This window comes from Hylobates moloch, unplaced genomic scaffold (assembly GCF_009828535.3).
Source record: "Hylobates moloch isolate HMO894 unplaced genomic scaffold, HMol_V3 SCAFFOLD_12, whole genome shotgun sequence".
Lineage (NCBI taxonomy): Eukaryota > Metazoa > Chordata > Mammalia > Primates > Hylobatidae > Hylobates > Hylobates moloch.
In genome coordinates this window covers 101,865,561-101,892,686 of record NW_026652287.1, presented here as the reverse complement: position 1 = coordinate 101,892,686, position 27,126 = coordinate 101,865,561, and the positions used below count along the sequence as shown (strand labels likewise).

General features: G+C 43.7%; 1 protein-coding gene across 7 annotated transcripts in view; it reads right to left on the bottom strand.

Annotated features, from left to right (window-relative positions):
* LOC116479192 (killer cell immunoglobulin-like receptor 2DL4) overlaps positions 1 to 27,126 on the bottom strand; it is a 32,670-nt gene that overhangs the window by 4,018 nt on the left and 1,526 nt on the right. The window contains exons 1-5 of one of the 7 annotated variants that reach the window (XM_032171131.2): positions 8,332 to 8,487; positions 8,097 to 8,132; positions 7,012 to 7,296; positions 5,835 to 6,128; positions 3,214 to 3,264 (exon numbers count right to left, since the gene is read on the bottom strand). In XM_032171131.2, coding sequence (XP_032027022.2) covers positions 3,214 to 3,264; positions 5,835 to 6,128; positions 7,012 to 7,296; positions 8,097 to 8,132; positions 8,332 to 8,371 — 706 coding nt within the window. In that variant the 5' untranslated portion in view covers positions 8,372 to 8,487. Of the gene's footprint in view, positions 1 to 3,213; positions 3,265 to 5,834; positions 6,129 to 7,011; positions 7,297 to 8,096; positions 8,133 to 8,331; positions 8,488 to 23,586; positions 23,881 to 25,399; positions 25,700 to 27,126 lie in introns of those variants that run through there. The other 6 variants (XM_032171135.2, XM_032171133.2, XM_032171126.1 and 3 more) reach the window with 6 other exon arrangements.

The following is a 27,126-nucleotide window of genomic DNA, read 5'->3' as shown; positions in this document are numbered from 1 at the left end:
TCTTCTCTGGGAAGACTGGACTGGGATTGATACACAGTGAATGTGCTTTACAGTTTCTACATCCACAACCCTCTTGACTCAGACAAATTACATTCTCCAAGGAAATGAAAAAACAGTGACATTGAAATCAACAGAAGTGAGGTTGATCTGTCTGATATCAAACAGCGAGGAAATAATGATGAAGCCCGTGGGCAACGTGCTACTTTTGTGATCTTAGGAGTCAGATATTAGGCTGCTGTTCCACCCAAGAGTCTGGGGAAAGGACCACCCCCTCCATCCTCTCTTGCTTCAATACAGCCTGTCTTTCTGTGAATTAGTACAAAAGGTGACCAGGAGATAGTGCTGGCACTGGTCTCTGAGTCCAAGATCTGAACTCCAAAGAATATTAGTTTTTACCTCCCCATGATCTATCTGTATCACTTAATGTGATTGGAAGTAGGGGTGAGGTGGGGGATTTGGGTGAAGGGGCAAGTTTTATGCCATGAACAGATCACGTTCTCTATTCCAGGACCTGTGCTGGTGGGTTTCACATTTTCCATATGATCTCATGCTCACAGAAAGCCAAATAAGGAAGATGTTTTCACCTGATTTTCTTATGGATAAGATAAAGGATCAAAGAAGTCATTATAGAGAAATAGAAAAATGATGATTGGAATTGGTGTGCCTTTGTCATTCGTGTATGTTATACTATATGTATTTTTTATTTCTTTTTTTTGAGATGAAGTCTCACTTGGTCACTTGGGTGTAGTCCAATGACGCAATCTTGGCTCACTGAAACCTCTCCCTCCCTGGTTGAAACCATTCTCCTGCTTCAGCTTCCCGAATAGCTTGTATTACAGACATGAGCCACCACGCCCAGCTAGTTTTTGTACATTTAGTAGCGATGGGGTTTGACCATGTTGTCCAGGCTGATTTCAAACTCCTGACCTCATTTGATCCAGCCTCCTCAGCCTCCCAAAATGTTGGGTTACAGGTGTGAGCCACCGTTCAGAACCTTGCGTGTTATATTACAATTGGTTTCTTCCTTTGCACCACCCCTCATGTATCGATCACTCCTCTGCCAAGTATTGATTTACATGTAGGAAAAATCAATCTCAGAAAGAAATTAATGAAGTGAAAATTAAACAATTAGGAAAAATCAAACTAGGCAAGCCCTCCCTGCAAATTACTCTACCTCACAAACACATCTTGTGTGCATCTTTCATTCATTTAGTGTCTAAATCAGCACCACATTTCACCAGTGGGGCGGGAATTGCCTTTTCTACCGTCTCCTAGATTCCAGTTACGCACCTGGGCCTCCCTGATTTTCATGTCAGTCACTATTAATCATGTAGGGATTCCTGGTTACCCCGAGGTGAGTCTAAGGGCTGTGAGTATAAAACACACACTCCTTGTTCCTCCTTAGTTTCCTGTGTACCCAGTGTGCTCTCCGTCTCTCTACAGTCGACTTGCCATTCTCCCCAGCTCATTCCCAGCATTTCAGGCACAGCCTCTTCCTTCAACATCAGATTGTTTTCACCTTTGTGCCTTCACGGCTGACAGCTGTGTGTGGAAAATCCTTCCGCCAGTCTTCCAGGGATTGATCTATTTTTTTTCATTAAGGTCACAAGTATTATTTGATCAGTGAGAACTTCTCTGTCACTTGAAATTATACACTCATCATTATCTATTATTTATTTTAAAATACGGCTTGGCGCCGTGGCTCACGCCTCTAATCTCAGCACTTTGGGAGGCTGAGGCGGGCGGATCCCTTAAGGTTGGGAGTTTGAGACAGCCTGGGCAACATGGTAAAACCTTGTCTGTACTAAAAGAAATACTAAAAAAAATTAGCCAGGCGTGATGGGACATGGGTGTAATCCCAGCCTCTCGGGAAGCTGAGTGAGGAGAATCACTTGAACCTGGGAAGTGGAGGCTGCAGTGAGCCGAGATCCCACCACTGCACTCCAGCCTGGGGCACAGAGGGAGACACTGTCTCATAAAAACAACCAATCAATCAATCTCATGCACAGATGCTTCCCAGTGGATCATTCATTTATTGGTCCACTTGTGCATTCATTTTCTGCCCTCCCTTTTAATTGTTTGCAATATCAGGGTCCTAAGAGCAGAGGCCAAATGCATCCTGTTTACCATTTGTGGAAAGGAGGAGAATGCCGCCCCACCCCAAAATGTCCATGTCCCAGTCTCCACATCTTGTGAATATGTTATTTTACATTAAAGGAGGAATGAAGTTTGCAGATGGAATAACGGTTGCTAATCAGCTAAACTTAAAAGGAGGGTATCCTAGATGATTTTAGGGAATTTATGACGGATTATCTTGGCATTTCCAATAGAATGCCAAAGTCCTTAAAAGATGAGAAAGAAGGCAGAGCAACATTCAGAGAAAGAGGTGTGGACAGGGAAGAAGGGTCTGAGTGATGCCGTGAGAGACGTGACCAGCCTTTGTGGACTTTGAGGAAGGAAGACGGGGACCAGGAGCCAAGGAACGTGGGAGCCTCTAGGAGCTGGGAAAGTGAGGAAGCAGATTATTGCCTGGAACCTTCAGAGAGAAGGCAGCCTTGCTGTCACCTTGATTTTAGCCCAGTGAGATGATGCATTTCATACTTCTGAGCTACAGCACCATGAGATATTTTTTAAAAATGTGGTTTCCATCCATGAAGCTTGTGGAAATTTGTTATGGCAACATAGGAAAAGGTTCCACACTGCACAGTCTGAGCATGGGGCAGTGGCTGAACGAGTAAGTGGAGGTGTCATGTGCGTGGATGAACTACGTTGTCTCTTACCGCAAAGCTCTTGTTCTGCTAAGTCAACCAGGGTTGGATCATGACGGACAGGAGCTCATTCCTTGGCAAGTAGAACTTCTCTACAAACACCCCACCCTCAGAAATGTTCCCCTTCCTTCCTTCCTCAAGCCCCCAGGCATTTGTCCCCCGGTTAGGGATGCAGGCAGAACAAACACCGCATTTTTCCTGAGAAGAATGTCTGATTTGCACTCATCCTTCTACCCTGAGGTCTCAGCAGCAGAAAATTAAAGATTAAGAGAATTCACAGAGCCCTGTGCTGGGCCCAGATCCCTTTTGCTGTTGGAGTGTCTCAGAGACAATGGAAGACAGGCCCACAGTCACAGAGCTGGCAGGTGCTGAGCCAATGCTTGAATCCAAGGCTTCTACCTCCCCAGGTTTCCAAAAGCAGAGATAACAGGGGTCCTTGACTTACCAGTTTTGAAGCTTGGTTCGGTGGGTGAAGGCCAACTACTTGAAGGGTTTCCTAGAACACGGGACAGGAGAGAGGTGTGGCAATGAGGATGCCTGTCTTCTACTCAATGGAAATCTTTGAGGTTGGTTCATGGCCAACATTCTATTATCTAATGTTGGGCCCTGGGGGTCCTGGCATCCCCTTCTCCGTAATAATTGTACGTGATACCAACGGTCTTGAGACTTCAAGGTTTAAGGAGAAAACAGGAGCATCACACTACCTGACTTAAAAATATGTTACAGAGCTGTAGTAAGCAAAACAGCATGACACTGGCATAAAGAAAAGCACATAAAACAATGGAGCAGAATGAAGAACACAGATGTAATCCACCCATTTACATCCAACAGACTTTGACAAAGGTTCCAAGAATCTACAATCTGGAAAGGACGGTCATTTCAATAAATGGTGCAGGGAAAACTGGATATCTACATGCAGAGGGATGAAACTGCACCTCTACCTCTCACCATACACAAAAATCTAATGAAAATGGATTAATGACTAAGACCCGAATCCATTAAACGTCTAAAAGGAAACACTGGGGAAATGCTCCAGGACATATGTCTGAGGGAAGACATTTTGTTTAAAACCTCAAAAACACAAGTAATCAGAAAAAAAAAGATAGACCATTGAGATTATATTAAACGAAGCAGCTTCTGCACCACAAAAGCAGCAACCAAGAAAGTGAAGAAGAGACAACCCAAAGAATGGGAGCAAATATTTGCAAACTATGCATCTGAGAGGGGATTAATAACTAGAATATAAAAGAAGCTCAAACACCTCAATAAAACTAATAATTTAATTATAAAATTAGTAAAAGACCTGAACAGACATTTCTCAATGAACAAAACATACAAATGAACATTGCATTTATGAAAACATGCTCAGTATCACTAATCATCAGAGAAATGCAAATGAAGTCACAAGGAGCTGTCATCTCACCCCATTACAATGGGTTTTATCTCAAAGACAGACAAAACAAATGCTGGCAAGGTGGTGGAGAAAGGAGAACACTGATCCACTGATAGGAATGTAAATTAGTACAGCCATTACGGAGGAGAAGAATACGGAAGTTCCTCAAAAAATAAAAAGAAGTTAGGCGCTGTGGCTCACACTTGTAATCCCAGCACCTTGGGAGGCTGAAGTGGGCAGATCACTGGAGGTCGGGAGTTCAAGACCAGCCTGGCTAACATGGTGAAACCCCATCTCTACTAAAAATACAAAAATCAGCCAGGCGTGGTGGCGGGCGCCAGTAATCCCAACTACTCGGTAGGCTGAGGCTGGAGAATTGCTTGAATCCAGGAGGTAGAGGTTGCAGTGAGCCCAGATGGTGCCACTGCACTCCAGCCTGGGCAACAAGAGTGAAACTCCATGTCAAAAAAACAAAAAGCATAAAACAAAACCTAAAAAGAGAACGTCCAGAGGATCTAGCAATTCCACTAGTGGGTGTAAACACAAAGGAAAGGACTTCAGTGTATCGAAGTGACATCTGCACTCCCATGACTGTTCCAGCACTGTTCACGGTAGCCAAGATGTAGAGTCAACCTACCTGCCCATCAGTGGGTGAATGGATAGAGAGAATGTAGTACACACACACTGGAGACAACTCATCCATAGAAAGAGTAGCATCCTGTCATTTGCAGCCACATGGATGGACCTGGAGGTCATTACAAAGATTCCCATTTCTCACTCACATGCAGGATGTAAAAGGTGGACCTCATGAAGGTAGGGAGTAGAATGGTGGATACCAGAGGTTAGGAAGGAAGGAGTGAAGGGTAACAAAAAAAGAATATAAATGTATGTATTTATTTATTTAGAGACAGAGTCTGTCTGTGTCACCAGGCTGCAGTGCAGTGGCATGATCTCAGCTCACTGCAACCTCCGCCTCCTGGGTTTAAGCGGTTCTCCTGACTCAGCCTCCCAAGTAGCTGGGATCATAGGCGCGTGGCACCATTCCTGGCTAATTTTTTTTTTTTTTGTCTTTTTAGTAAAGATGGGTTCCCTCATGTTGGCCAGGCTGGTCTCTAGCCCCTGATTTTAAATGATCCACCTCCCTTGGCCTCTCAAAATGCTGAGATTACAGGTGTGAGCCACCGCACACAGCATATAAAGGTATTTATGATCCCTAGATTTTACACTTAAAAATGGTGAAGTTGGTAAATTATATAGGTATATTTAACCTCAATCAGCATTTTTTCAAAGGAAAAGAAAAGGTGTAGGGGTTGTTGGTGATGACATCTCTGTTTGGGTGAGAGGCCACGATGGGCTTCTGGGAAATGGATAAGGTTGAGGGGCTGAGGGAACCTCTGATCTCCCCAAACTGAGCCCAGTCTCCCTCCTCTGGGTCTGTCCTGACCACTTTCTCCATCTGCCTGGGTGCCTGGAGCCCTGACTACGGGCCTCCATGCAGGCCACGCAGGAGGGTTTGGAGGTGCCCTGCCTGCCAGCCTGCACCCGGATCCCGCCCTCACACAGGCTGCGTGTTGTCTCTGCATCCGTCCATGCCTCTCCCATCATCAGTAGGAAGTTCCTCAGCTAAGCCTCTAGGATCATAGGACATGGGACAGACATGGGGTTTTCCTCACCTGTGACAGAAACAAGCAGTGGGTCACTCGGGTCTGACCACTCGTAGGGAGAGACACGGAAAGAGCCGAAGCATCTGTAGGTCCCTCCGTGGGTGGCAGGGCCCAGAGGGAAGTTGGCCTGGAATGTTCCATTGACGTTGGGCACTGCAGGGAGCCTAAATTCATGGGCCTCCCCCTCCCTGGATAGATGGTACATGTCAAAGGAGCTGCAGGAGCTGCAGGACAAGGTCACATTCTCTCCTGCCTGAACCGTGGGGCCCGGCTGGGCTGAGAGAGAAGGTTTCCCATATAGACCTGGAAGGAGAAGAGGCAGTTTCCTCAGGGAGGTTGGTTCTTCCTTGTCACAGCTGCCTTCACCTGAGCTGAGAACTCGCTCCCCTGCTCTATGGCCTAATGCTCTCTCACCCTCCATCCCCGACTCTCCCTGTCGATCCCTCCCTATGCGGCGCCAGCCTGGTGGTGGCATCAGCAGTGCACCCTTGCTGATCTCAGGGTAGCCAACCTTCTTGTTTGGTTTCTTAACTTGCCCTTGACCTGGGTTCCTGTGTTGTTTCCTGTTGTTGCTGGAGAACATTATCACAAACATGGCGCCAGGAGAGAACACACCGACCCCTTCCACTTCTGGAGACAGAAATCAGATCCTGTTCTTCCTGGGCTACAATCAAGGCATCTGCGGGGCTGCATTCCCTCTGGAGACTCGGGAGAATCAGTTCCATTGACTTCTCCAGCCCCTGTAGGCCACCTGCCTTTGTGGCTCGTGGCCTTCCTCCACCTTCAAAGCCCGCAGTGGCTGGTGGAGTCTCCCACTACGCTGCTCTAATCCCCACTCTCCTCTTCCTTCTCCACTCCTTTGGACCTTTGTGATTACACTGAGCCCAGTGAGAGAGTCCAGGCCGTCTCCCCATCTCAAAGTCAACTCATCAACAACCTGAGCTCCATCTTCCACTTCAGTCCCCTGCCCTATAACATAAATAGTCACAGGCTCCAAGGATTACAATGTGGCCATCAGTGGGGACAGTTATTCTTCCCAACACAGCACCCATTCCCCTGTATTCAATCCCCCTGTACCCCAACTACAGTCGGGGCCTGGATGATGGGACTCTGGTGGACACCCCCACCAGAAGCTCTCAGATTCAGGAGGTGGGACAAGGAGAAGTCCAGACAGGAGCCCTCTGACCTGTGACCATGATCACCAGGGGGTTGCTGGGTGCCGACCACTCAGTGGGGGAGTGCGGGTGAAAACCTCGACATCTGTAGGTCCCTGCGTGTGCTGGGGTCACAGGGCTAATGAGGAAACTGTTCCAGAATATTCTGTTGTAGAGCTCAGGGACAGGGACCCCATCTTTCTTGTACAGCGTGAAGATGTTAAGCCCACGACGATAGTGACATCGAAGAGTCACGTGTCCTCCTTGAGGCACCACAGTGCTGGGCCAGGCAGAGCAGAAGGGCTTGTCCTGACCACCTTGGGGAGAAGGAGATGCCGCCTTAGAGAGGAGTATGTGGAGCCGCCCCTCCCTCCCTGTGCTCAGAAGATTCCCCCCATTTCCACTTTCTAAGCCTCCTACCACACCTGGGTGCCCAGGGCTACAGCAAGGACCCATCCCGCATAGACATGGCGTCTCCCTACAACAAAGGTGTCAGCTGAGAACTTTGAGCAGGTGCTGAGTAAGGGACTCTTACTAGATTTCAATAATGCAAGATTAGTTACACCAAACAACACAAAGTAGACACGGGGTGCAGGGTATGATCTTTGTGAATGGAATATCAGCTAATGCCTGAACCACAATAAACAACTGAGCTCCATCAGAGGATTTGGAATGACAGGGTCGTGGCTGTGGTTCCCCCTCCTCTTCTGGTAGAATGACAGCAGCCACACTGCAGCCCCTACCATCATGGAAACGCTGGAGGGTGTGAGTTATGCTCTTGTCCTCAGAGGACCTGCTGTTCCTAACGCTGCTACCCTTCCCTTCTCTGTCGGTGACACCACATTCCCCCACACACCCCAGCTTTGAGCACCTCAGTATCCCGCCTGGGCCACACAGAGCTCAACTCAGCCATGGGGAAGAAAGACTGGGGAGGGCTAAGACAAAACAGAGGGCTGAGCATGCCAGGATCTCCTCTTACTAGTTCATGAGAGACTCCCCCCAGGCCTTCCCACGGTGAGCCCATCAGCCCACCCTCTGTGCTGCCTCCCTCCCATTTCTGGAAAATTCACTTGTATTGGGGTGAGGATGGCAACCCATCATTTGGGGAAGGACTCACCTACGTGTGCCCACACACTCTGGTCCAAGAAGAACCCTGCAAAGAAAGATCATGATGAACTATTCATCTCGGCACCAACCTGCCCTTTCCTCCTGAGCCATTGGGCGCCATGCTGGACTGAAAATTAACTCAGCCTCACCACTCACTTGCTTCAGAACATGGCTCTCTGCTGGGGAGGCACCCAATCTACAGGCCCATAGTGTAATCCTAGTGCTCCTTCCCTTCCAGGACTCACCAAGACATGCCAGGATGACGACCATGGGTGACATGGACATGGTGCAGCTTCTGCTGCCAGGACGCAGTGACTCCGCTCGACTGACTAGTGCAGAGGATGTGGTGAGGGGCCTGGATCGTGCAGTTGACACATTGACCACAACATGTGAAGGGGACATAGGTAGGCTTCTTCTACGTCATATGAGGTTCAAGTGGGGAGTCCAGTCAAGGGAAGAATGAGGGTTTCTGAAAACTGCAGACTAGACTTGTCACTTCACATCATGTACAATGGCCAGACTCAAAACACATCTCAGACTCACTTACCCTTGCGCAGGACTATTGAATTCTGCACTCACAGGAAGAACTTTTGATGTATTTTTTTTGTTTCTACCTGAGATTCAAACTCTCCTTGATATGTAATATGCAAAATACCTAATAGGTTTTATTAACATTATAGAGTAATTGTATTAAATAAATCACAATTTTCCATGGTTGTATTTTTCCTGTTAAGCCAGAAACAGATAAAATGATTTAAATCTCAGTAGAAAAGACTATATAGTTATTTAGCATCATAGAATTCCACCTTATTAGCAAAAACACAATATGTCAATTGAGGGTCTGGTCGTGTTATCTAGAATTTGTCTTATGACCCAAGAGTCCAAATTCACAGTTCCCTGCCTCCCTTTTTGTCTCTCTGTAACATGTGCTTGTTTTCTCCCTGTGTTGTTTGTGTGTCTTTCTTTCTCTCTCTCATTTGAGGAAAAAATATCAGACTGATAACATCATCCAACTTGATACTGGAACATTGCAGTAACTGAAGGTTGAAATCTACACATTTACTGTGCTGTCATTCTTACCAATGTCTCTTATTTACACCTACCTTTCTGGAGTTTGTAAGAACTTTTTCACTATGCATTTTAAATTTGCAAAACTCATAATTTTAAAAAAGAGATGTTTCTCACTGTTTGTCCAGGGTGGCCTTTACTCATTCTATAAGGCTGGCAGCACCCTGATACTAAAGACAGAAAAGAACATTAAACAAAAGAAAACTACATGCCAATATTCCTGATGAACATAGATGCAAAAATCCACAAAAAATACTAAGAACTGAATCCTGCAGCATATCAAAAAGCGAATCCACCATGATCAAGTCGACTTTATTCTTAGGATGCAAGGTTGGTTGAACATACACAAATCAATACATGTGATTCATCACCTAAACAAAACTAAAAGCAAAAACCACACGATCTTCTCAACACACATGTAGAACATACTTTTAACTAAGCATTTCTTCATGTTAAAAGCCCTCAACAAGCTAAGCATTGAAGAAACATAACTCAATATAATAAGAGCCGCCTATGACAGACCCACAACCAACATCATACTGAATGAGTAAAAGCTGGAAGAAGTTCCCTTCATAAGTGAAACAAGATAAGAATGCCCACTCTCACCATCCTATTCAACATAGTAATTGAAGTCCTAGACAGAGCAGTCAGGAAAGAGAAAGAATTATAAGGCATCCAAGTAAGAAGAGAGTAGTAGAGAGAGGTAATCAAATTACCTCTGTTTGAAGATGAGATAATTTCTATACCTAGAAACCCCATAGTCTCTGCCCAAAGGCTCCTACATCTGAGAAACAACCTTCAGCACAGTTTAAGGGTAGAAAGTCAATGTACAGGCTGGGCATGGTGGCTCAGCCTGAAATCCCAGCACTTTGGGAGGGTGAAGCAGGTGGATCACCTGAGGTCGGGAGTTTGAGACCAGCCTGGCCAACATGGCGAAACCCTGTCTGTACTAGAAACACAAATATAGCTGGATGGGGTGGCACACAACTGTAGTCCCAGCTGCTTGGGAGGCTGAGTCAGGAGAACTGCTTGAACCTGGGAGGTGGAGGTTGCAGTGAGCGGAGATCACGCCATTGCACCTCAGCTTGGGCAACAGCAGCGAAACTGCATCTCAAAAAAAAAAAAAAAACAAATTTAATTAATGAGGAAAAGGGTATTTGTGGTGTACATCAAGATGTTTTCATATAGGTACACATTGTGGAATGGATGAAACAACCTCTTCATCATATTTATTTTTTCACATACTTGTATGTTTTGTGTGCGTGGTGAGAACACTTAAAATCTAATCTCTTAGTAATGTTCAAGACGCCATATGTCGCTATTAACTGGAGTCACCAAGACATACAATGGATCTCTTGAACTGATTTCTTCCAACTGAAATTTCGCATCCTTTGACCAACATCTCTTCAATCCCTCTCCTGCCCAGGTTCTTTCGATGATCATTTTACTGTTTCTCTGGATTCCACTTCTTACACTCCACACATGAGATCATGTGGCATTTGTCTTTCTGTGCCTGGATTGTTTTCCCCTAGCATAATGTCCTGTAAGTTTATTCACATTGTCACATATGACAGGGCTTCCTGCTTTGTTGTAAAGGTTGTATAGTACTTCATTACGTTCCTATTGTATACCACGTTTTCTTTGTCCATGCACCCATAGATGGGCAGTAAGGGTGATTCCACATCTTGGCTGTTATGAATAATGCCGCTGTAAACATGGGAATGCAGATATCTCTTCAATGCACTGATTCCACTTCCTTTGGATACATGCGAAGTAGTGGGATTGCAGAAACATAGGGGAATTCTGTGTTTAATTTTTTCAGGAACTTCCAGACTGTTTTCCATAATGGTTGTACTAATTTACATTCCCATCAACTGCATACAAATGTTCCCTTTTCTCCACATCCTCATTAACCCTTGTTATTTTTTATGTTTTTGATAATGGTCTTTTTTTTTTTTTTTTTTTGGAGACTCAGTCTTGCTCTGTCACCCAGGCTGGAGTGCAGGAGGCACAATCTCGGTGTACTGCAACCTCTGCCTCCTGGGTTCAAGCGATTCCCCTGCCTCAGTCTCTAGAGTAGCTGGGACTACAGGTGCGTGCCACCAAACTCTGCAAATTTTTGTATTTTTAGTAGAGATGGGGTTTCACCATATTGGACAGGCTGGTTTTGAACTGCTGACCTCAGGTTATCTCCCTGCCTTGGCCTCCCAAAGTGCCTGAATTACAGGCATGAGCCACCATGCCCAGACCATTAATGGTCATTCTAAGAGGTGTGAGGTGATATCTCATTCTAGTTTTAATTTTTACTTAGCTGATGTTTAGTAATGCTAATCATTTTTTCATATACGTTTTGGTGATTTGTCTTATTCTTAGAAATGTCTATTCAGATACTTTGCCCATTTTTTTTAATTGGGTTATTTGATTTCTTACCATTGAGTTGTTTGAGTTTCTTATGTATTTTGGATATTAATTCCTTATTAGATGTATGGGTGCAAATATATTCTCCCATTCCATAGGTTGTCTTTCCACTTGTTGAGTTTTTTTTTTTTCTTTGCGGAAACTTTCAATTTGATATAATGTCATTTGTCTACTTTTGCTTTTGTTGCCTGGGCCTTTGGGATAATATCCAAAAAGGTTTTGCCCAAGCCAGTGGAGTTTTCCCTTGATTTCTTTTAGTAGTTGATTTTTTTTTTTTTTTTTTTTAAAGATGGAGTCTCACTCTGTTGCCCAGGCTGGAGTGCAGTGGTGCGATCTCGGCTCACTGCAACCTCTACCTCCTGGGTTCAAGTGATTCTCCTGTCTCAGCCTCCTGAGTAGCTAAGATTACAGGCACCCACAACCACACCGAGCTGTTTTTTGCGTTTTTATTAGAGACGGGATTTCACCATGTTGGCCATGCTGGTCTTGGAATCCTGACCTTAGGTGATCTGCCCGCCTTGGCCTCCCGAATTGCTGGGATTATAGTCTTTCATCTTACATTTAAGTCATTAATCTATCTTGAGTTGACTTTGTATGTTTTGTGAGAAAAATGTCCACTTCCATTCTTCTGCATGTGGACATGCAGTCTCCCAATCCCATTTATTAAAGAGACTGTTCCTTCTCCATTGTTGGTTCTTGACAACTTCCCAAAAATTGTTTGACCCTAAATGCATGCATTTTTTTCCTGTGCTATGAATCACTTCCATTGGTCTATGTGTCTGTTTTTATGCAAGTACTGTGTTGTTTTAATTACTATAACTTTGTAATGTAGTTTGTGTTTAGGTAATGTAATACTTCCAACTTTTTTCCTTTCCCTCTAGATGGCTTTGGTTATTTGAGGTCTTTTGTGGTTCCACATGAATTTTAGGACTGTTTTTTCTATTTCTGTAAAAAAAATTACATTGGATTTTTGATAATGGTTGCATTGAATCACTTTGGATAGAATGGACATTTTAACAACATTAATCCTTCTGATCTGTGAACATGGAATATCTTTTGATTTATTTGTTTTTTTCTTGAGTTTTTTCATCAATGTTTTATAGCTTTTGTGTACAGATCTTTCTACTCCTTGGATGAATTTATTCCTGCATGTTTTGTTTTCTGTAGTTATTGTAAATGGGCTTATTTTCTTGTAAACTTTTTTGGGTAGTTTGTTGTTAATGTATAGAAACTTTGTTGTTGTTGTTGTTGTTGTTTTGATGATACCCATCCTAAGGGGTATGAAATGGCATCTGGTGTAGTTTTAGTTTGTATTTCCCTAATGATTCGTGATGCTGAATATCTTTTCATGTGTATGTTCTTTGGAGAAATGTCTGTTTAAGTACTTTGCCAATTTTTGAATTGAGCTTATTGTGATTGAGTTTTAGGAGTTGTCTGTGTATTCTGGATGTTAATCCCTTACAGGTGATATGATTTGAAAACATTTTCTCCCATTCTGTGGGTTGTCTTTTTACTTTGACAATATTGTCTTAACAGTTCTTTTTCCTTGGCATGTGAAGTAACTGATGTTGTCTTTTTAGTCACAATATTTCAAAATTTTCATAAAGTCTAACTTGTTTATTTTTTCTGTAGTTGCCTGTGCCGTTGTTGTCACATCTAAAGAATCACTGCCAAATCCAATGTTGTGAAGCTTTCCCTTGTGTTTTCTTCTAAGAGTTTAATTAAATTTTATTTGTCAATATTTAGGACTGACAAAAGCTTTTTAACATTCCTGGCACCATCTCAGTTATTGATCTACTCCCAAGATGGATCATTTCAATTAAAACAGGTAAAGCATGACCTCACCTGAATGTGTTTGAACTTGCTCTTCTCCCTTTCAAATCAACTCCCTCACTTACATAGTTTGTGTTCAAATGTCAACAAATAAAACATAAAAAGAAATCAATCTTTTCATAGACCCTTTATCTAAAACAGAATAGTAGGTGCCGTGACATTTCATCTTCTCATCTTGAATTATTTACTTTTATACATGAACCAATCCATTCTTCTGTGTGCGTGTGTGTGTGTGTGTGTGTGTGTAGTTTATCTGTCTACATAGAATGTAAACACCATAAAAAGACATTTAGTAATTTTCAAATGAGACTTCAGGATTTAACAATGGCTTGCCATTTTTAGTGTGTTATTATTATTATATTTAGATGAACAGAATCGCCTCAGGAACATGGCCAGGGGCTCATAGTCCAGGAGAACTGTGGCCTGACTCAGGTACATTTTACCTGCAGTAACAGCAATTGCAGGTCACTGGAGTCCATCACAATTGGCTGGAGACAAATATAAGACAAGAATATTTGCAGTTTCCCCAGACTGACACAGTTGCAGGTTCCCCAAAGTAATGAGTCCTGAGACACCTCCAACAAGAGCTAGAAAAGGTATCATTTCATGAGGAGTTGCAGCCTACCCATTTTAGACAAATGGAGCAAAATTACAGTATCACATCTTTTCCTTTCTCCTTTGTAGAGTCTGGATGAACAGAACAAAAAGAGTTAATAGAATATAAGATTTCAATTCTCTGGCATGAGAAAATGGACAAGGAAAGGAAGATTCATCTTCATCACATCTCAGACATGCCTGGACACAGAGTCCAAGCACAAAAGAGAAACACATACTTCTTCCCATCCACAGTGGGATCCAGGGTCTTCTCCCTCTTCTCAGGCCAGAACTGAGTCTCCACTCCCTAGTTGTAGTTCCCAGAGATGAAGCCCAATTCTCCTCTGTCGCAAGCTTTGAAGGCCAGCTTTAGTGTGTTCACCACGGATGAATGAAGGTGAGGTCAGAGGTTTGGGAAATGGTCAAGAACTGAGGTGAGAAGAGAGCTGTGGAAGCATGGCCCCGGGGAGCTTGGTGCCCCCCATATCCAAAGCCTGTCTGGTCCAGGGGAGTTCCCAACCCTGTGAGCACCAACTCCGGATATTCTGGGCAGTGACCCGAGGGACAGCCTCTTATGAATACAGGCTGTTTTCCTCCAGTGTCTGCTGTGAAACCAGGATGTCCAACATGACCACGTTCAACCCATCTATGGGCTTAGGATTTTGCTGTACACCAAAACAGTGTCCAATTTCCACTCCATTTACGTGGAAAAAGAAGGGGTTTGTTCCCATACATCTCATTCCTGTGTTCCTCTTGCAGTCTCAAAGCTCAGATGAAAACAATGAGTGTCACTTATTGTCAATCCTCTTCCCTGCCTTTTCCACACTCATCAATATTACCGTTTACATTGAGACTAAAGATGGCCAATCACCACTTTTCTTTGGAAAAATCAACCTGATGTTGTACCTACTTTTTTAGAGGTGGAATCAACCTACCCTAAGATGCCGGCTACATTTTACTGAACGGACTTTTGTGGATCCCCTCGATGTATATAGTGGCACCTTGAGGAAATCATCCCTCTTTAGCAAATTAATATTATCCCAAGGACAATGTTTCTTCACAATTATTTGGGATGGATGAGTGGATATTGTGGTAGCCAAAACATTACAAAAAGTCACAGGTGATACAACACATTTGAAACCCATCTGGCCAATCTCCCACAGACAGAATGTCTAGACTTCTTCACTTTTAAAATTATATCTTAGGAGACTTGTTAATGTGTTCTGCAGCCATTTCTGAGTTGTAATTATCTTATTTACAAAAGGTGAAATTCTTCTGATGTATTAATTTGCAAGTATTTTTATATTAGATTATTTGCAGCATAAAAAGTCTCGAAGATTTTACTACCTAGTTTTCTGTGAATGAGTTACTGGCTACAAAGTATTTTTCTGCAGATGGACTGAGAAGGTACCTACACTACTTAAGACTTGAGTTCTCTCTCTTAATGTATTAAGACTCCAAAACTATGTTCAAAATTTAAAATTAACTGCAAAGAGTGTAATTTATACTGGAGTAGTAAGGAGATGTAACAGGTCAATGTATAATAAGAAGCCTTGAGACTACAAAGAAGGCAAAAAATTCACTATTTTAATCATGGCCTCAGAACAAAGCTGTGTTTGAAATACCATGGCATTTAAACAACTCATTAATAAAAATAGTAATCTATTAAGTTCATGGTGTTTCAAAAATTATTTCTTCTAAATTTGGAATATGTACATTAAAGGACATATGAGTTTCAAAAGATTTGATAAAACTTGTAACACAGAAGTTTGACACTTCTTTAAAGATTTTAACTTTGTGGTTGTCTCTCTGGTGATAAGTGTCATTGCTACAGAAAGTAACATTTTAAATTTGGGCTATTTTAGACATTTGAGTTTATATATATAGAAAGTAGATCACAAAGGTTAACACAAGGCAAACTGTGAGAAGAAAAGCCAAACGTTAAAGAGAATAAGCTGAGAAAACAAGTCAAAAGTTAAAGGAGCAGAAGAAAGAGAAGAAAAGGAAGAAAGAGAAGAAGGAGAGAATGGAGAGGAATAAAAAAGAAGAAGGAGGACAAGGGAACATGAATAAGAACGACAACAAAAAAACCACACACATAGAGTGGTAATTAGATGTAATAGTGAGGAGAATGGAGAAGATACATATTCCAAGATCCCACAGAGACCTGGAAGGAATTTTAGGTGGGTTGTCTGTGAGTGGATCCAAGTGTGTCATTGAGAGTTCTCCTGTGTCCTTCACCTATCCTCTTTGACCTTTAGAAAGTGTTCCCTGAATATTTAACAGAGGGATTCCTTGTATATTTTGCAAAGCTCCCACAAAGACTTGGGTCTCTATGCATTTCAGATCCGCGTTGGCAATGGTTGCAGTGGGGGTTGCAGCCAGAATCCGTTCAGTAGGAGTCCGCCATTCACTCCAGCCAGCTTCAGTCATGTTTATTCCATTTCCACCTGTGGCCCCTCATGGCTCCCCCAGGTCTTAGCCAGCATTGCCAAAAGAGCCAGGAAGACCAGACCAGCCACAGCCATCCTGATGGAATTCTCCACAGTATAGTCCTGGAGAACAGGGACTGGAGGGTGGGGGTAAGATCAGAGACCTTTCCATGTGGGCCAGGCCCCTCCCTCCCCGGAAGCTCTGAAATGGAGCTATTTCCCCATCTCACCTTCATAAAATTCTTCCTGTCCAGAACCCCTCTTCTCACTATATCATCATGAGCACCTTCAGAAGCCTTTTGCCAGAAACAGAAATTTCTTTTGAAGATATACATTTTTTGTATATTTCAAAAATGTTCCCAAACTAATTCTCCAAAGCAATAAATGTTTGTGTGTATTGCTGTGTAGGTTATGCATACAAGGAAAGGAAGCATAGTGAGTCTGATTTGGCAGAGGAAACATATGTGGAAATTATATCATTTACTCTCTTTACAAAATTAAGTAGAAAATTGCAAACACTGGTAAGAAAGAATGAGCTATAGAGAAAGAAAACATCTGAGATGCTTGTTTCCAAGATGGCTGACTAAATGCTTTTTCGGCATGTCTCATCCACTTAGAAGGACGAGCAGAATCCAAAACAAAAACCATATGGTCATCTCAACAGACATAAAGAAAAGCATCTGTAAAAAAAAATTCAACGTCCCTACCTGATGAAAACCCTCAAAAAATTAGGCATAGAAAGAACATACCTCAAAGTACTAAAAGCCATAGATGACATATCCAGAGTCAACACCATACTGAACAGGGAAAAGTTAAAAGCACTCCTCTGAGAACTGGCACAAGACAAGGACACAGACATCCACCACTCCCTATCAACATAGGACTGGAAGCCTTATCAGAGCTATCAGGCAACAGGAAGAAATAAAACGTATCTAAATTAGAAAAGAGGAAGCACAATTATTTCTATTGCTGATGCTATGATCTTAAATCTAGAAAATCCTAAAGACCCTGCCAAAAATTCTTATGATTGATAAATGAACTCAGTAAAGTTTCAGAATACAAAATCAATATGTAAAAACCGGTAGCATTTCTCTACACTTATAATGATGTTGCTGAGAACCAAATCAAGAAGGCAATGCCGTTTACAATAGATACGCAGAATTAAAACACTCAGGAATACATTTAACCAAGGTGGTGAAAGATCTCTACCAGGAAAAGTGTAAGACACCAGTGAAAGCAATTATAGATGATACAAAAAAAGAAAAAAAATTCCACGCTCATGGATCATAAGAATTAATATTGTTAAAATGACCATACTGCCTAAAGCAATCTACAGATTCAGTGCAATAATTATGTGAAAATAGTAACACCAGTTTTCACAGAATTAGGAAAAGGAATCCTAAAATTCATACAGAACCAAAAAAGATCTTAATAGACAAAGCAATTCTAGGCGAATGTAGAAACCTGGAGGCATCATGCTATCTGACTTCAAACTGTGCTCTGAGGCTACAGTAACTTAAATAGCACGGTGCTGGTATAGACACAGAAACAGAGATCAATAGACCAGAATAGAGAGCCCAGAAATACAGCCTCCTATCTACAGTGAATAATCTTTGACAAAGTTAACAAAACATACACTGGAGAAAGATATCCTTTTCAATAAATGTTGCTGGGAAAACTAAATAGCCATATGCAGAAGAATAAAACTGGACCCGTATCTGTCATTATACACATAAATTAACTTAAGATAATTAACAGCTTAAATGTAAATCCAGAAGTATAAAATCACTGGTGGAAACCCAAAGAGAAACTCTTCTGGACGTTGGTCTAGGCAAAGAATTCATCACTAAGACCTCAAAAGCACAGGCAATAAAAATAAAACTAGACCAATGGGACTTAATAAACGAAAGAGCTTCTGCCCAGCAAAGGAAATAACAGCAGAGTGAACAGACAACCTGCAGAATGAAAGAAAATGTTTGCAAACTATGCATCCAACAGGGAACTAACATCCAGAATTTCTAGGCAACTCAAACAACTAAACTAACCCCTCAAATAATAGCATTAAAAAGTGGGCAAAGGGATATTCATACACATTTTTCAGATTTTTCAGAAGAAGACATACAACTGTCCAAACAGCACATGAGCAAATGTCCAACATCGCTGGTCATCAGGGAAATGCAGACTGAAACCACAATGAGATATCATCTTACAGCAGTCAGAATGGCTATTATTAAAAATGCTGGTGGGGAGTGGTGGCTCACGCCTGTAATCCCAGCACTTTGGGAGGCCGAGGTGGGTGGATCACGAGGTCAGGTGTTCGAGACCAGCCTGACCAACAGAGTGAAACCCCATCTCTACTAAATATACAAAAAATTAGCTGGGCATGGTGGTGTGGTCCTGTAATCCCAGCTACTCAGGAGGCTGAGGCAGGAGAATCATCTGAACCCGGGAGGTGGAGGTTGCAGCCTGTGGAGATGGCGCTACTGCACTCCAGCCTGGGCGACAGTGGAAGACTCCATCTCAAAAAAAAAAAAAAAAAAAAACCTGGGAGCAGTGTCTCACGCCTGTAATCCCAGCACTTTGGGAGGCCGAGGCGGGCGGATCACGAGGTCAGGAGATCGAGACCACGGTGAAACCCCGTCTCTACTAAAAATACAAAAAAAAATTAGCCGGGCGTGGTGGCGGGCGCCTGTAGTCCCAGCTACTCGGAGAGGCTGAGGCAGGAGAATGGCGTGAACCTGGGAGGCGGAGCTTGCAGTGAGCCGAGATCGCGCCACTGCACTCCAGCCTGGGCGACAGAGCGAGACTCAAAAAACAAACAAACAAACAAACAAAAAAAAAACAACAAAAAAAGAAAAAGTGAAACATATAACAGGTGTTGGCAAGGATGCAGAGAAAAGGAAACTCATACACTATTGGCTGGTATGTAAATTAGTATAGCCTCTATGAAAGACAGTATGGAGATTTGGCAGAGAACCAAAAAGGAAATACCATTCGATCTAGGGGTCCCACTGCTGGGTATCTACTCAAAAAATACCTGCACCTGTATGTTTATTGCAGCACTGTTTGCAATAGCAAAGATATGAAATCAATCTAAGTGTCTGTGAATGAATGATTGGATTAAAAAAAGGATGCGTGTATGCACAACGAAATACTATTTGGTCATAAAAAATAAAACCATGTCTTTTGCAGCAACATAGATGGAGCTGGACGCCATTATTTTACATAAAACAACTCAGAAAGACAAATACCACATCTTCTCGCTCTACGTGGGAGGGTAGTAATGTGTACATAGAGTGTGGAATGATGGACAGTGGAGGCTTGGAAGGCTGGAGGGTGGTGGGAGGTGGGTGAGTGATGAGAATTTGCTTAACGAGTACAATGTACAGTATTTGGGTGATGGATATAGTAAAAGTCCTGACTTCACCACTCTGCAATATATCCATGTCACAAAATTACACGTGTACCTCATAAATTTATACAAATAGAAAAGAATGTCTGTACACAGTAATCAATTTTGATATGCAGATAAAGTCAATATTAAATTTAAACCAGAATAACTAGTTAAAATGTTGTGTACACAACAGTGAAGAGAGTGTTTTTCATCTACAAGAGAGGAAACTGTCAATATTAATGCACAGAAAAAGAAAATAACTGAAACAAGAAAGTGCAGTTTTGTGACAGGGTAAAAATTGATGACAGTTTTAGAATGCTCCTAACTTGAGTTCAAAAAAGAAAGAATGAGAAAACAGGTCAGAAGCAATCTTTAAAGAGGCAATTGCTGATTATTTGGAGGAAGTAGACACATCCATCAATCCACGGGTTCAAGAAATCCAGTGAATGCCAGGCAGAATGAAGTAAACACACCTCACGTTCAACATTACAGAAAAGCTGCATAAAAGCGCAACCAACCCTTAAAATGAGCCAGAGGAAAAGGATCAGCTGGTAAGGATTTATAGGGAGCCAAGCATTGTCTTCCCCACAGAAAAAAGGAAAACATAAGCCAGTCGAATAGCATCTTTACCCAGCTAAGATACCATCGCCAGCCACTGACAATTCCTTACATCGTACAGCTACTGTCCAAGATCAACACAGGAAAGAAACAGAACTGAAAGACAAAAGCGCAAAGAAAGCTTTTCTCATTGACCCTAAAGGAAATTCTCATGACCATGCCTCAAAGATAAAGAAAGTGAAACCAGATGGGGTGTCAAAGATTCTGACAATAACCAAGAGCAGAGGAAGAACTAAAAATATGGCTATGCCAAAAATGAATATGGACCATACAATAGTGTATGAAAACATGCCCCTGTGTAATTTCTGAAAAAGATAGAATTATGTATACAAACATATGCACTAGATATGCTCTAAAATCCTGTTCTTACACAGGAAGAGTGGAAATATGTTTTCGTATTTGCAGTTTAATCTCTGAAATGATTAATTTCAATTTTAAAAATATGTAACAACTTGAGGATGAGCACACCATATATGTATTCCTAAATGACGGAGATAAAAAATAGAATGCTTGAAATATAAAACCACAAAAGAAATCAGTGGGAAAAAAAGGGAATCAGGGAAACACAATGTAATAACTACAAAAATATGATTGGAAAAACTGCCCTAACATAAACAAAAGATTGTCATAAAGTCTTAGTTTTTAAGGCGAATTGTTTGAAATTTACAAAGGACACGTCTCAATGTTAACAATTCACAGAGTTTGAAATTAAACAATGTAGAAATATACCAAGCAATCACTAAACTGTTAGAAATGTGGTATAACTGGCCGGGCGCGGTGGCTCACGCCTGTAATCCCAGCACTTTGGGAGGCTGAGGCGGACGGATCACGAGGTCAGGAGATCGAGACCACGGTGAAATCCCGTCTCTACTAAAAATACAAAAAAAAATTAGCTGGGTGTGGTGGCGGGCGCCTGTAGTCCCAGCTACTCGGAGAGGCTGAGGCAGGAGAATGGCGTGAACCCGGGAGGCGGAGCTTGCAGTGAGCCGAGATCGCGCCACTGCACTCCAGCCTGGGCGACAGAGCGAGACTCCGCCTCAAAAAAAAAAAAAAAAAAAAAAAAAGAAATGTGGTATAACTATATTAAAATTAGACAAAATTAGTCTTTGGGAAAAATCAGTGGAAAACATTAAGCATAAAATTTAGGAAAAAAGGAGGTACATTTATAGTATTTTTAATTTACCAGGAATATATAATCAGTTTACACTTAACCACTCCCAGTAACATTCCTGCAAATATACATGGAGGAAGTGTCGCTGAAACAAATGGACAGGTAGGCAAGCCCACGGCCACAGAGGGGTGTTTAACACTCTTCTCTCAGTTGTTGATAGAAGGGTTCAGGCAATTGGAGAGGATTTAGAAAGATAATTGCTGGACCTGACCTAAGGTACACGTCCACTCGCAACCACAGGACTCACATTCCTTACAATCACAAGGGCATTTAGAAATCTGTCTGGATTCTGACCAGCCCTCACCATACGGCAGGTCCATGGACTTCTTGGAACTCACCAAGCTCATGCTCACATTAGGGTCATCCCCAATGTCCTAAGTCCATGAAAGTTCCTTTCAACACACTCCCCAGGGCTCACTCTCTCTTGTCTCTAAGATCGGAGTTTAAATGTGATCTCCCTGGTGAGGTCTCAGTGAGATGTTCCCTCCTGTGCACTCCAAATGACAACTTTCCATGTTCATTCATTTCATTCTGTGCATGGCACTTTCACCAAGTGCTAAGGATTCACTCATTCATTCATTCATTCACTCATTCATTCATTCACTCATTCCATCATTCACTCATTCATCCATTCACTCATTCATTCATTCACTCATTCATTCATTCTCTCATTCATTCATTCATTCATGTTCTGCCTCTCTCTCCCACCCCACAGCAATGTGAGCATCATGAACGGCCAAGGAGCTTGGCCGTGCTGTTTACTCCTGGCCATGAAACAGAGAGAATTGATGGTAGGCGTGAAATAAATATTAGATGAATCAGTTAGTGAAGGGGTCATTTACTGGGTGAGCTCAGTTCTCTCTACTCTAATGCCCTCCCTCGGCTGACTTCCCTGAGTTGCTCCCTTGGCTGAGTGAAGTCCCTTCACTGGCAAATGGAACCTCAGCCAGCAGCACCTAGATGGTCCCATACTTTGCTCTTTCCCTCTCCTCTTGCTCCCTAAGGATTATCAATCTCCATAACAGGGCTGGAGAGCAGACAAGCCACACATTCTTTCTGGGGAGAGAGTACAAGGCATTCCACATTTAGGAAGATAACTCAGTTATGGAAGGTCAGAAATGAAAAGCTCCTACAGACCAACACCCAGGTTGGTGGCCACAGCCCTAAATGCTGATGGAGAATCACTGGAAGTCTGTAGGGAAGATGTCTGGCTTGAGGCCACTGAGCAGAGAAGTGGCAGATCCTTCTCAGCCTTCAGTGCTGAGCCTCTGTCCCCTCAGGCATCCACTGACCAATGAGAAGAGCCTCTTCTCATCTCCTGGGATGGAGCTTGGGGCCCCTGGTGAAGGAATGGGCCTGTTTCCACCTGTCACGTTGTCATCTAGCTTGGAAATCCTGCGAGTCCCGGGGAGGCCCTCCCCAAGTCCCCAGAGAAGACTCCTCCACTGAGTCTCCAAGGTGTGGAGAGAGCAGGAGACATCCAGGGTGGAAAATGCCTCCCATCAAGAGATATTGGGGCTCCCCCAAAGATGGTCGCATCTGTGCCCCCCACGTGGAAATCACTCTTTAGTGAGAGGTGGGGGCTTCTGGAAATGGGGAATGGTGGGCGGCCAATGCTACTTCTAGTCTTTCCAATCTGAGCCTGGCCTTTCATGCTCCTGAGTCAGCACTGATGCTGTTTAGATGCTTCCCAGATGGGCCTCTGTACGAAGACCGGGAAGTGGTTTATGTGGCCTGTGCTCTATCTGCAAGCTTCAGGTAGGGTGGCAGTTACCACCCCAAATCCTGATGTGATCTGTCTACCTCGCTCTGTCTGTCTATGTCTCTTTCTGTATGTTTGCCTTATGTCTCTTCTATCCAGCATCTCTGGCTGACACCCTTATGGCCACCCCCTCCATCTGAGGCTCCCCTGAATGTGGCCATGGTAGTCCGTCTGAGTCCCACTATTTGGGGAACAGATTGGTTTCCTCACCTGTGACAGAAACAAGCAGTGGGTCACTCGGGTCTGACCACTCGTAGGGAGAGTCACAGAAAGAGCCAAAGCATCTGTAGGTCCCTCCGTGGGTGGCAGGGCCCAGAGGGAAGTCGGCCTGGAATGTTCCGTTGACCTTGCGCACTGCAGAGAGCCTAAGTTCATGGGCCACCCCGTCCCTGGATAGATGGTACTTGTCATAGGAGTTCCGGGAGCTGCAGGACAAGGTCACATTCTCTCCTGCCTGAACCGTGGGGCCCGGCTGGGCTGAGAGAGAAGGTTTCCCATATAGACCTGGAAGGAGAAGAGGCAGTTTCCTCAGGGAGGTTCTTCCTTGTCACAGCTGCCTCCACCTGAGCTGAGAACTCACTCCCCTGCTCTATGGTCTAATGCTCTCTCTTTCTCTCACCCTCCACCCCATCTCTCTTCATGTCTATTTCCTCCTTCCACCTTCTCTGTCTCTCTAGGTCTCTGACCTCACTTCCCCACCTCTAGAAATGTTTTCCCTTTTTGGATTGTTTTATTCTCTCTGACTCTCCTTGGATTGGTTGACTTGATGTTACTTTTTTTGATTCTGAGTTTCTCACTTTGTGTCCTGTTCAGAACTTTCTGCATATTTCTATCTATTATCTATCATCTATCTATTTATCTATTTGGTGTCTATCTACAAATTCTCTACCTGTCATCTATATCTATATATCATCTATTTATCTATCAATTGTCTATCCATCCATCAATCATCTATTATCTATATCAATGTATCATCTTTCTCTCTATGATTTCTCTCTTTGTCTGCCTCTCTATCTCTATGTATTATCTGTCTTCATCATCATCCTCTCTATGTATCATCTATTAATGAATGAATCAATCATCATCTATGTATCTATCACCTATTATCTATCATCTACCTGCCTATCATCTATCTATATCTATCCATCTATCATCTGTCTTGCTCTGCCTCTCCGTCTCTCCAGTTCTCTTTGGAATCTCTGCAATTCGTCCCCACATCTCCATCTTTCTATGTCCTTGTGCCTCTCCCTCAGGACTCTAATTTTAGGGCTTTTCTCTGCTCCCTTCCAGCATTCTCTCCACTTCTCTGCCCTCTTTTCTCTCTCTTTGTGTGTCTGTGAGTCTCTCAATATCTTTCCTCTAGCTCATTCTCTGTGTGTTTATGTCTTTGCTTTTTGGTGTCCCGGATTTCTCTCTGTGTCTCTCAGTGATCCTCTCATATGTGGGGTTATTTGGAATGTGAGCCTCAGAATCCAGTCTGGGGACTGCAAGTTGACAGAATATACAGGGGTTGGTGTTCTGGGGCCATGATATCCTGGGACAATTACTCTACATTGCATGGAAGGTGGAGGTGTCAGAATAAACATGGCATCTGTAGGTTCCATAAGGCTGAGGCCACAGGGCCCAACTCAGGTCAGAAATATGAGTGTCCTTGGGTTTTCCTGGTAGAGAACACTTTGTGGAGGTAAAACAGAAATGAAACTGCTAACTTGTGCCAGGTGTCTGAGCAAAGTCAGCATGGAAGGACACCTCTCTCTGGGACATGGCTGTCTGTCTGTCTCCTTTAACTCTTTCTGTCTTTTCTAACTCCTGGTATGGCCCCTGTGTCTGTCCTCTGTTATGACACCTGGTCTGTACTTGTGTCTCCTGTTTCTCTGTCTCTGTTGGTACAGACCTCACCAAGTCAGTCTCTCTCCATAAGAATCCCACGCTCATCTTCCTCATGACCACCTGGGGGTTCCAATTCTTGGATCATTCACTCTGTGTGCCAGTGACAATGAGAAGAATGTCTGGACACTCTCACCTGTCATCACGATGTCCAGAGGGTCACTGGGAGCTGACCACTCATAGGGGGAGTGAGTAAAAGAACCGTAGCATCTGTAGGTCCCTGCAAGGTCTTGTGTCATGGGACCGATGGAGAAGTTGGCCTTGGAGACCCCATCATGGAGCTCTCCAGTGAGGTTCAAAGTGCCCTCAAACTTCCCCTTTCTGTGCAGAAGGAAGTGCTCAAACATGACATTTGACCAACATTGCAGGATGACTGTCTCTTCTGATTTCACCAGGGGACCTGGGAGGGCCAGGAGGGAAGGTTTTCTGTGGACTCCTAGGAAGAGAGGTCGTGAGTTTAGAAGGCGTCTCTCTTTATCATCCCATCCATGGCACCTGGAATGAGGGAGGCTTCCCTTCTCTGGTGTCTATCTCTCTCCTTCCTCTCTGTGTCTTCATGTTCTTTTCTGTGCCCATAACTCCCAGTGCAGGTCCTTCCATCTCTCTCCCTCCCTCTTCTCTGTCCCTCTGTCTCTAGTAGCCTCTGATTTCCTTCCCACTGGGCTCAGCCTCATCTCTTGGGCTGTTGTATCTATTTGGCACTAATGTCTTTCCTGCTGTCTATGTGGGGGTGGAAGAGGAACCAGGATAGGCTGCACGTCCAGGCTCTTAGCAGCCTGGTTCAATCTCTTTTGGATGAACTGGAATCCTTGGCAGGAGGTATGAACTGATCAGCAAGGCAGGCACCAGTGTCCACACACCCTGTTCCTGGTGGGGACTGGGAGCCACTCTCGCCATGTCGGTGCCTTCTTCATGGTGCAGCTTCCATAGGGTGGCTCCTGGTGCTGGTTTGAGGAGTATCAACCCCTCCCTATGTGGATGGAGCCTGGTGGTGGCATCATCACCCCACCCTTGCTGATCTCAGGGTAGCCAACCTTCTCCTTGTTTGGTTTCTTTAATTAATTAATTAATTTTGGAGACAGAGTCTCACTCCTTCGCCCAGGCTGGAGTGAATTGGTGTGGTCTCGGCTCACCGCAACCTCTGTCTCCTGGGTTCAAGTGATTCCCCTGCCCTCAGCCTCCCGAGTAGCTAGGATTACATGCGCCTGCCATCACACCCGGCTATCCTTGTGTCGTTTCTTAACTTGTCCTTGACCCGGGTTCCAGTGTTGATTTCCTGTTGCTGCTGTAGAAAATTAACAGAAGCATGGCAGCAGGAGAGAACACACTGACCCCTTCCACTTCTGGAGACACAAATCGGACCCTGTTTCTACTGGGCTAAAGTCAAGGCATCTGCAGAGGTTCGTTCCCTCTGGAGACTCGGGAGAATCAGTTCCTTGACTTTTCCAGCCTCTACAGGCCACCTGCATTCATGGCTCGTGGCCTTCCTCCACCTTCAAAGCTGATGGAGACTCCCATTGCGCTGCTCTAATCCCCACTCCCCTCTTCCTCCTCCTTTCATGTGGACCCTTGTGATTACACTGTGCTCAGAGGGACAGTCCAGGCTGTCTCCCCATCTCAAGGTCAACTCATCAACAATCTGAGCTCCGTCTTCCCCTGCAGTCCCTTCCCCTATAACATAAATAGTCGCAGGTTCCAGGGATTAGAATGTAGTCATCACTGGGGACAATTATTCTTCCCACCACAGCACCCCTTTCCCCGTATTCAATCCCCCTTTACCCCAAATACAGTTAGGGTCTGGATGATGGGACGCTGGTGGACACCCCCACCAGAAGCTCTGGGACTCAGGAAGTGGGACAAGGA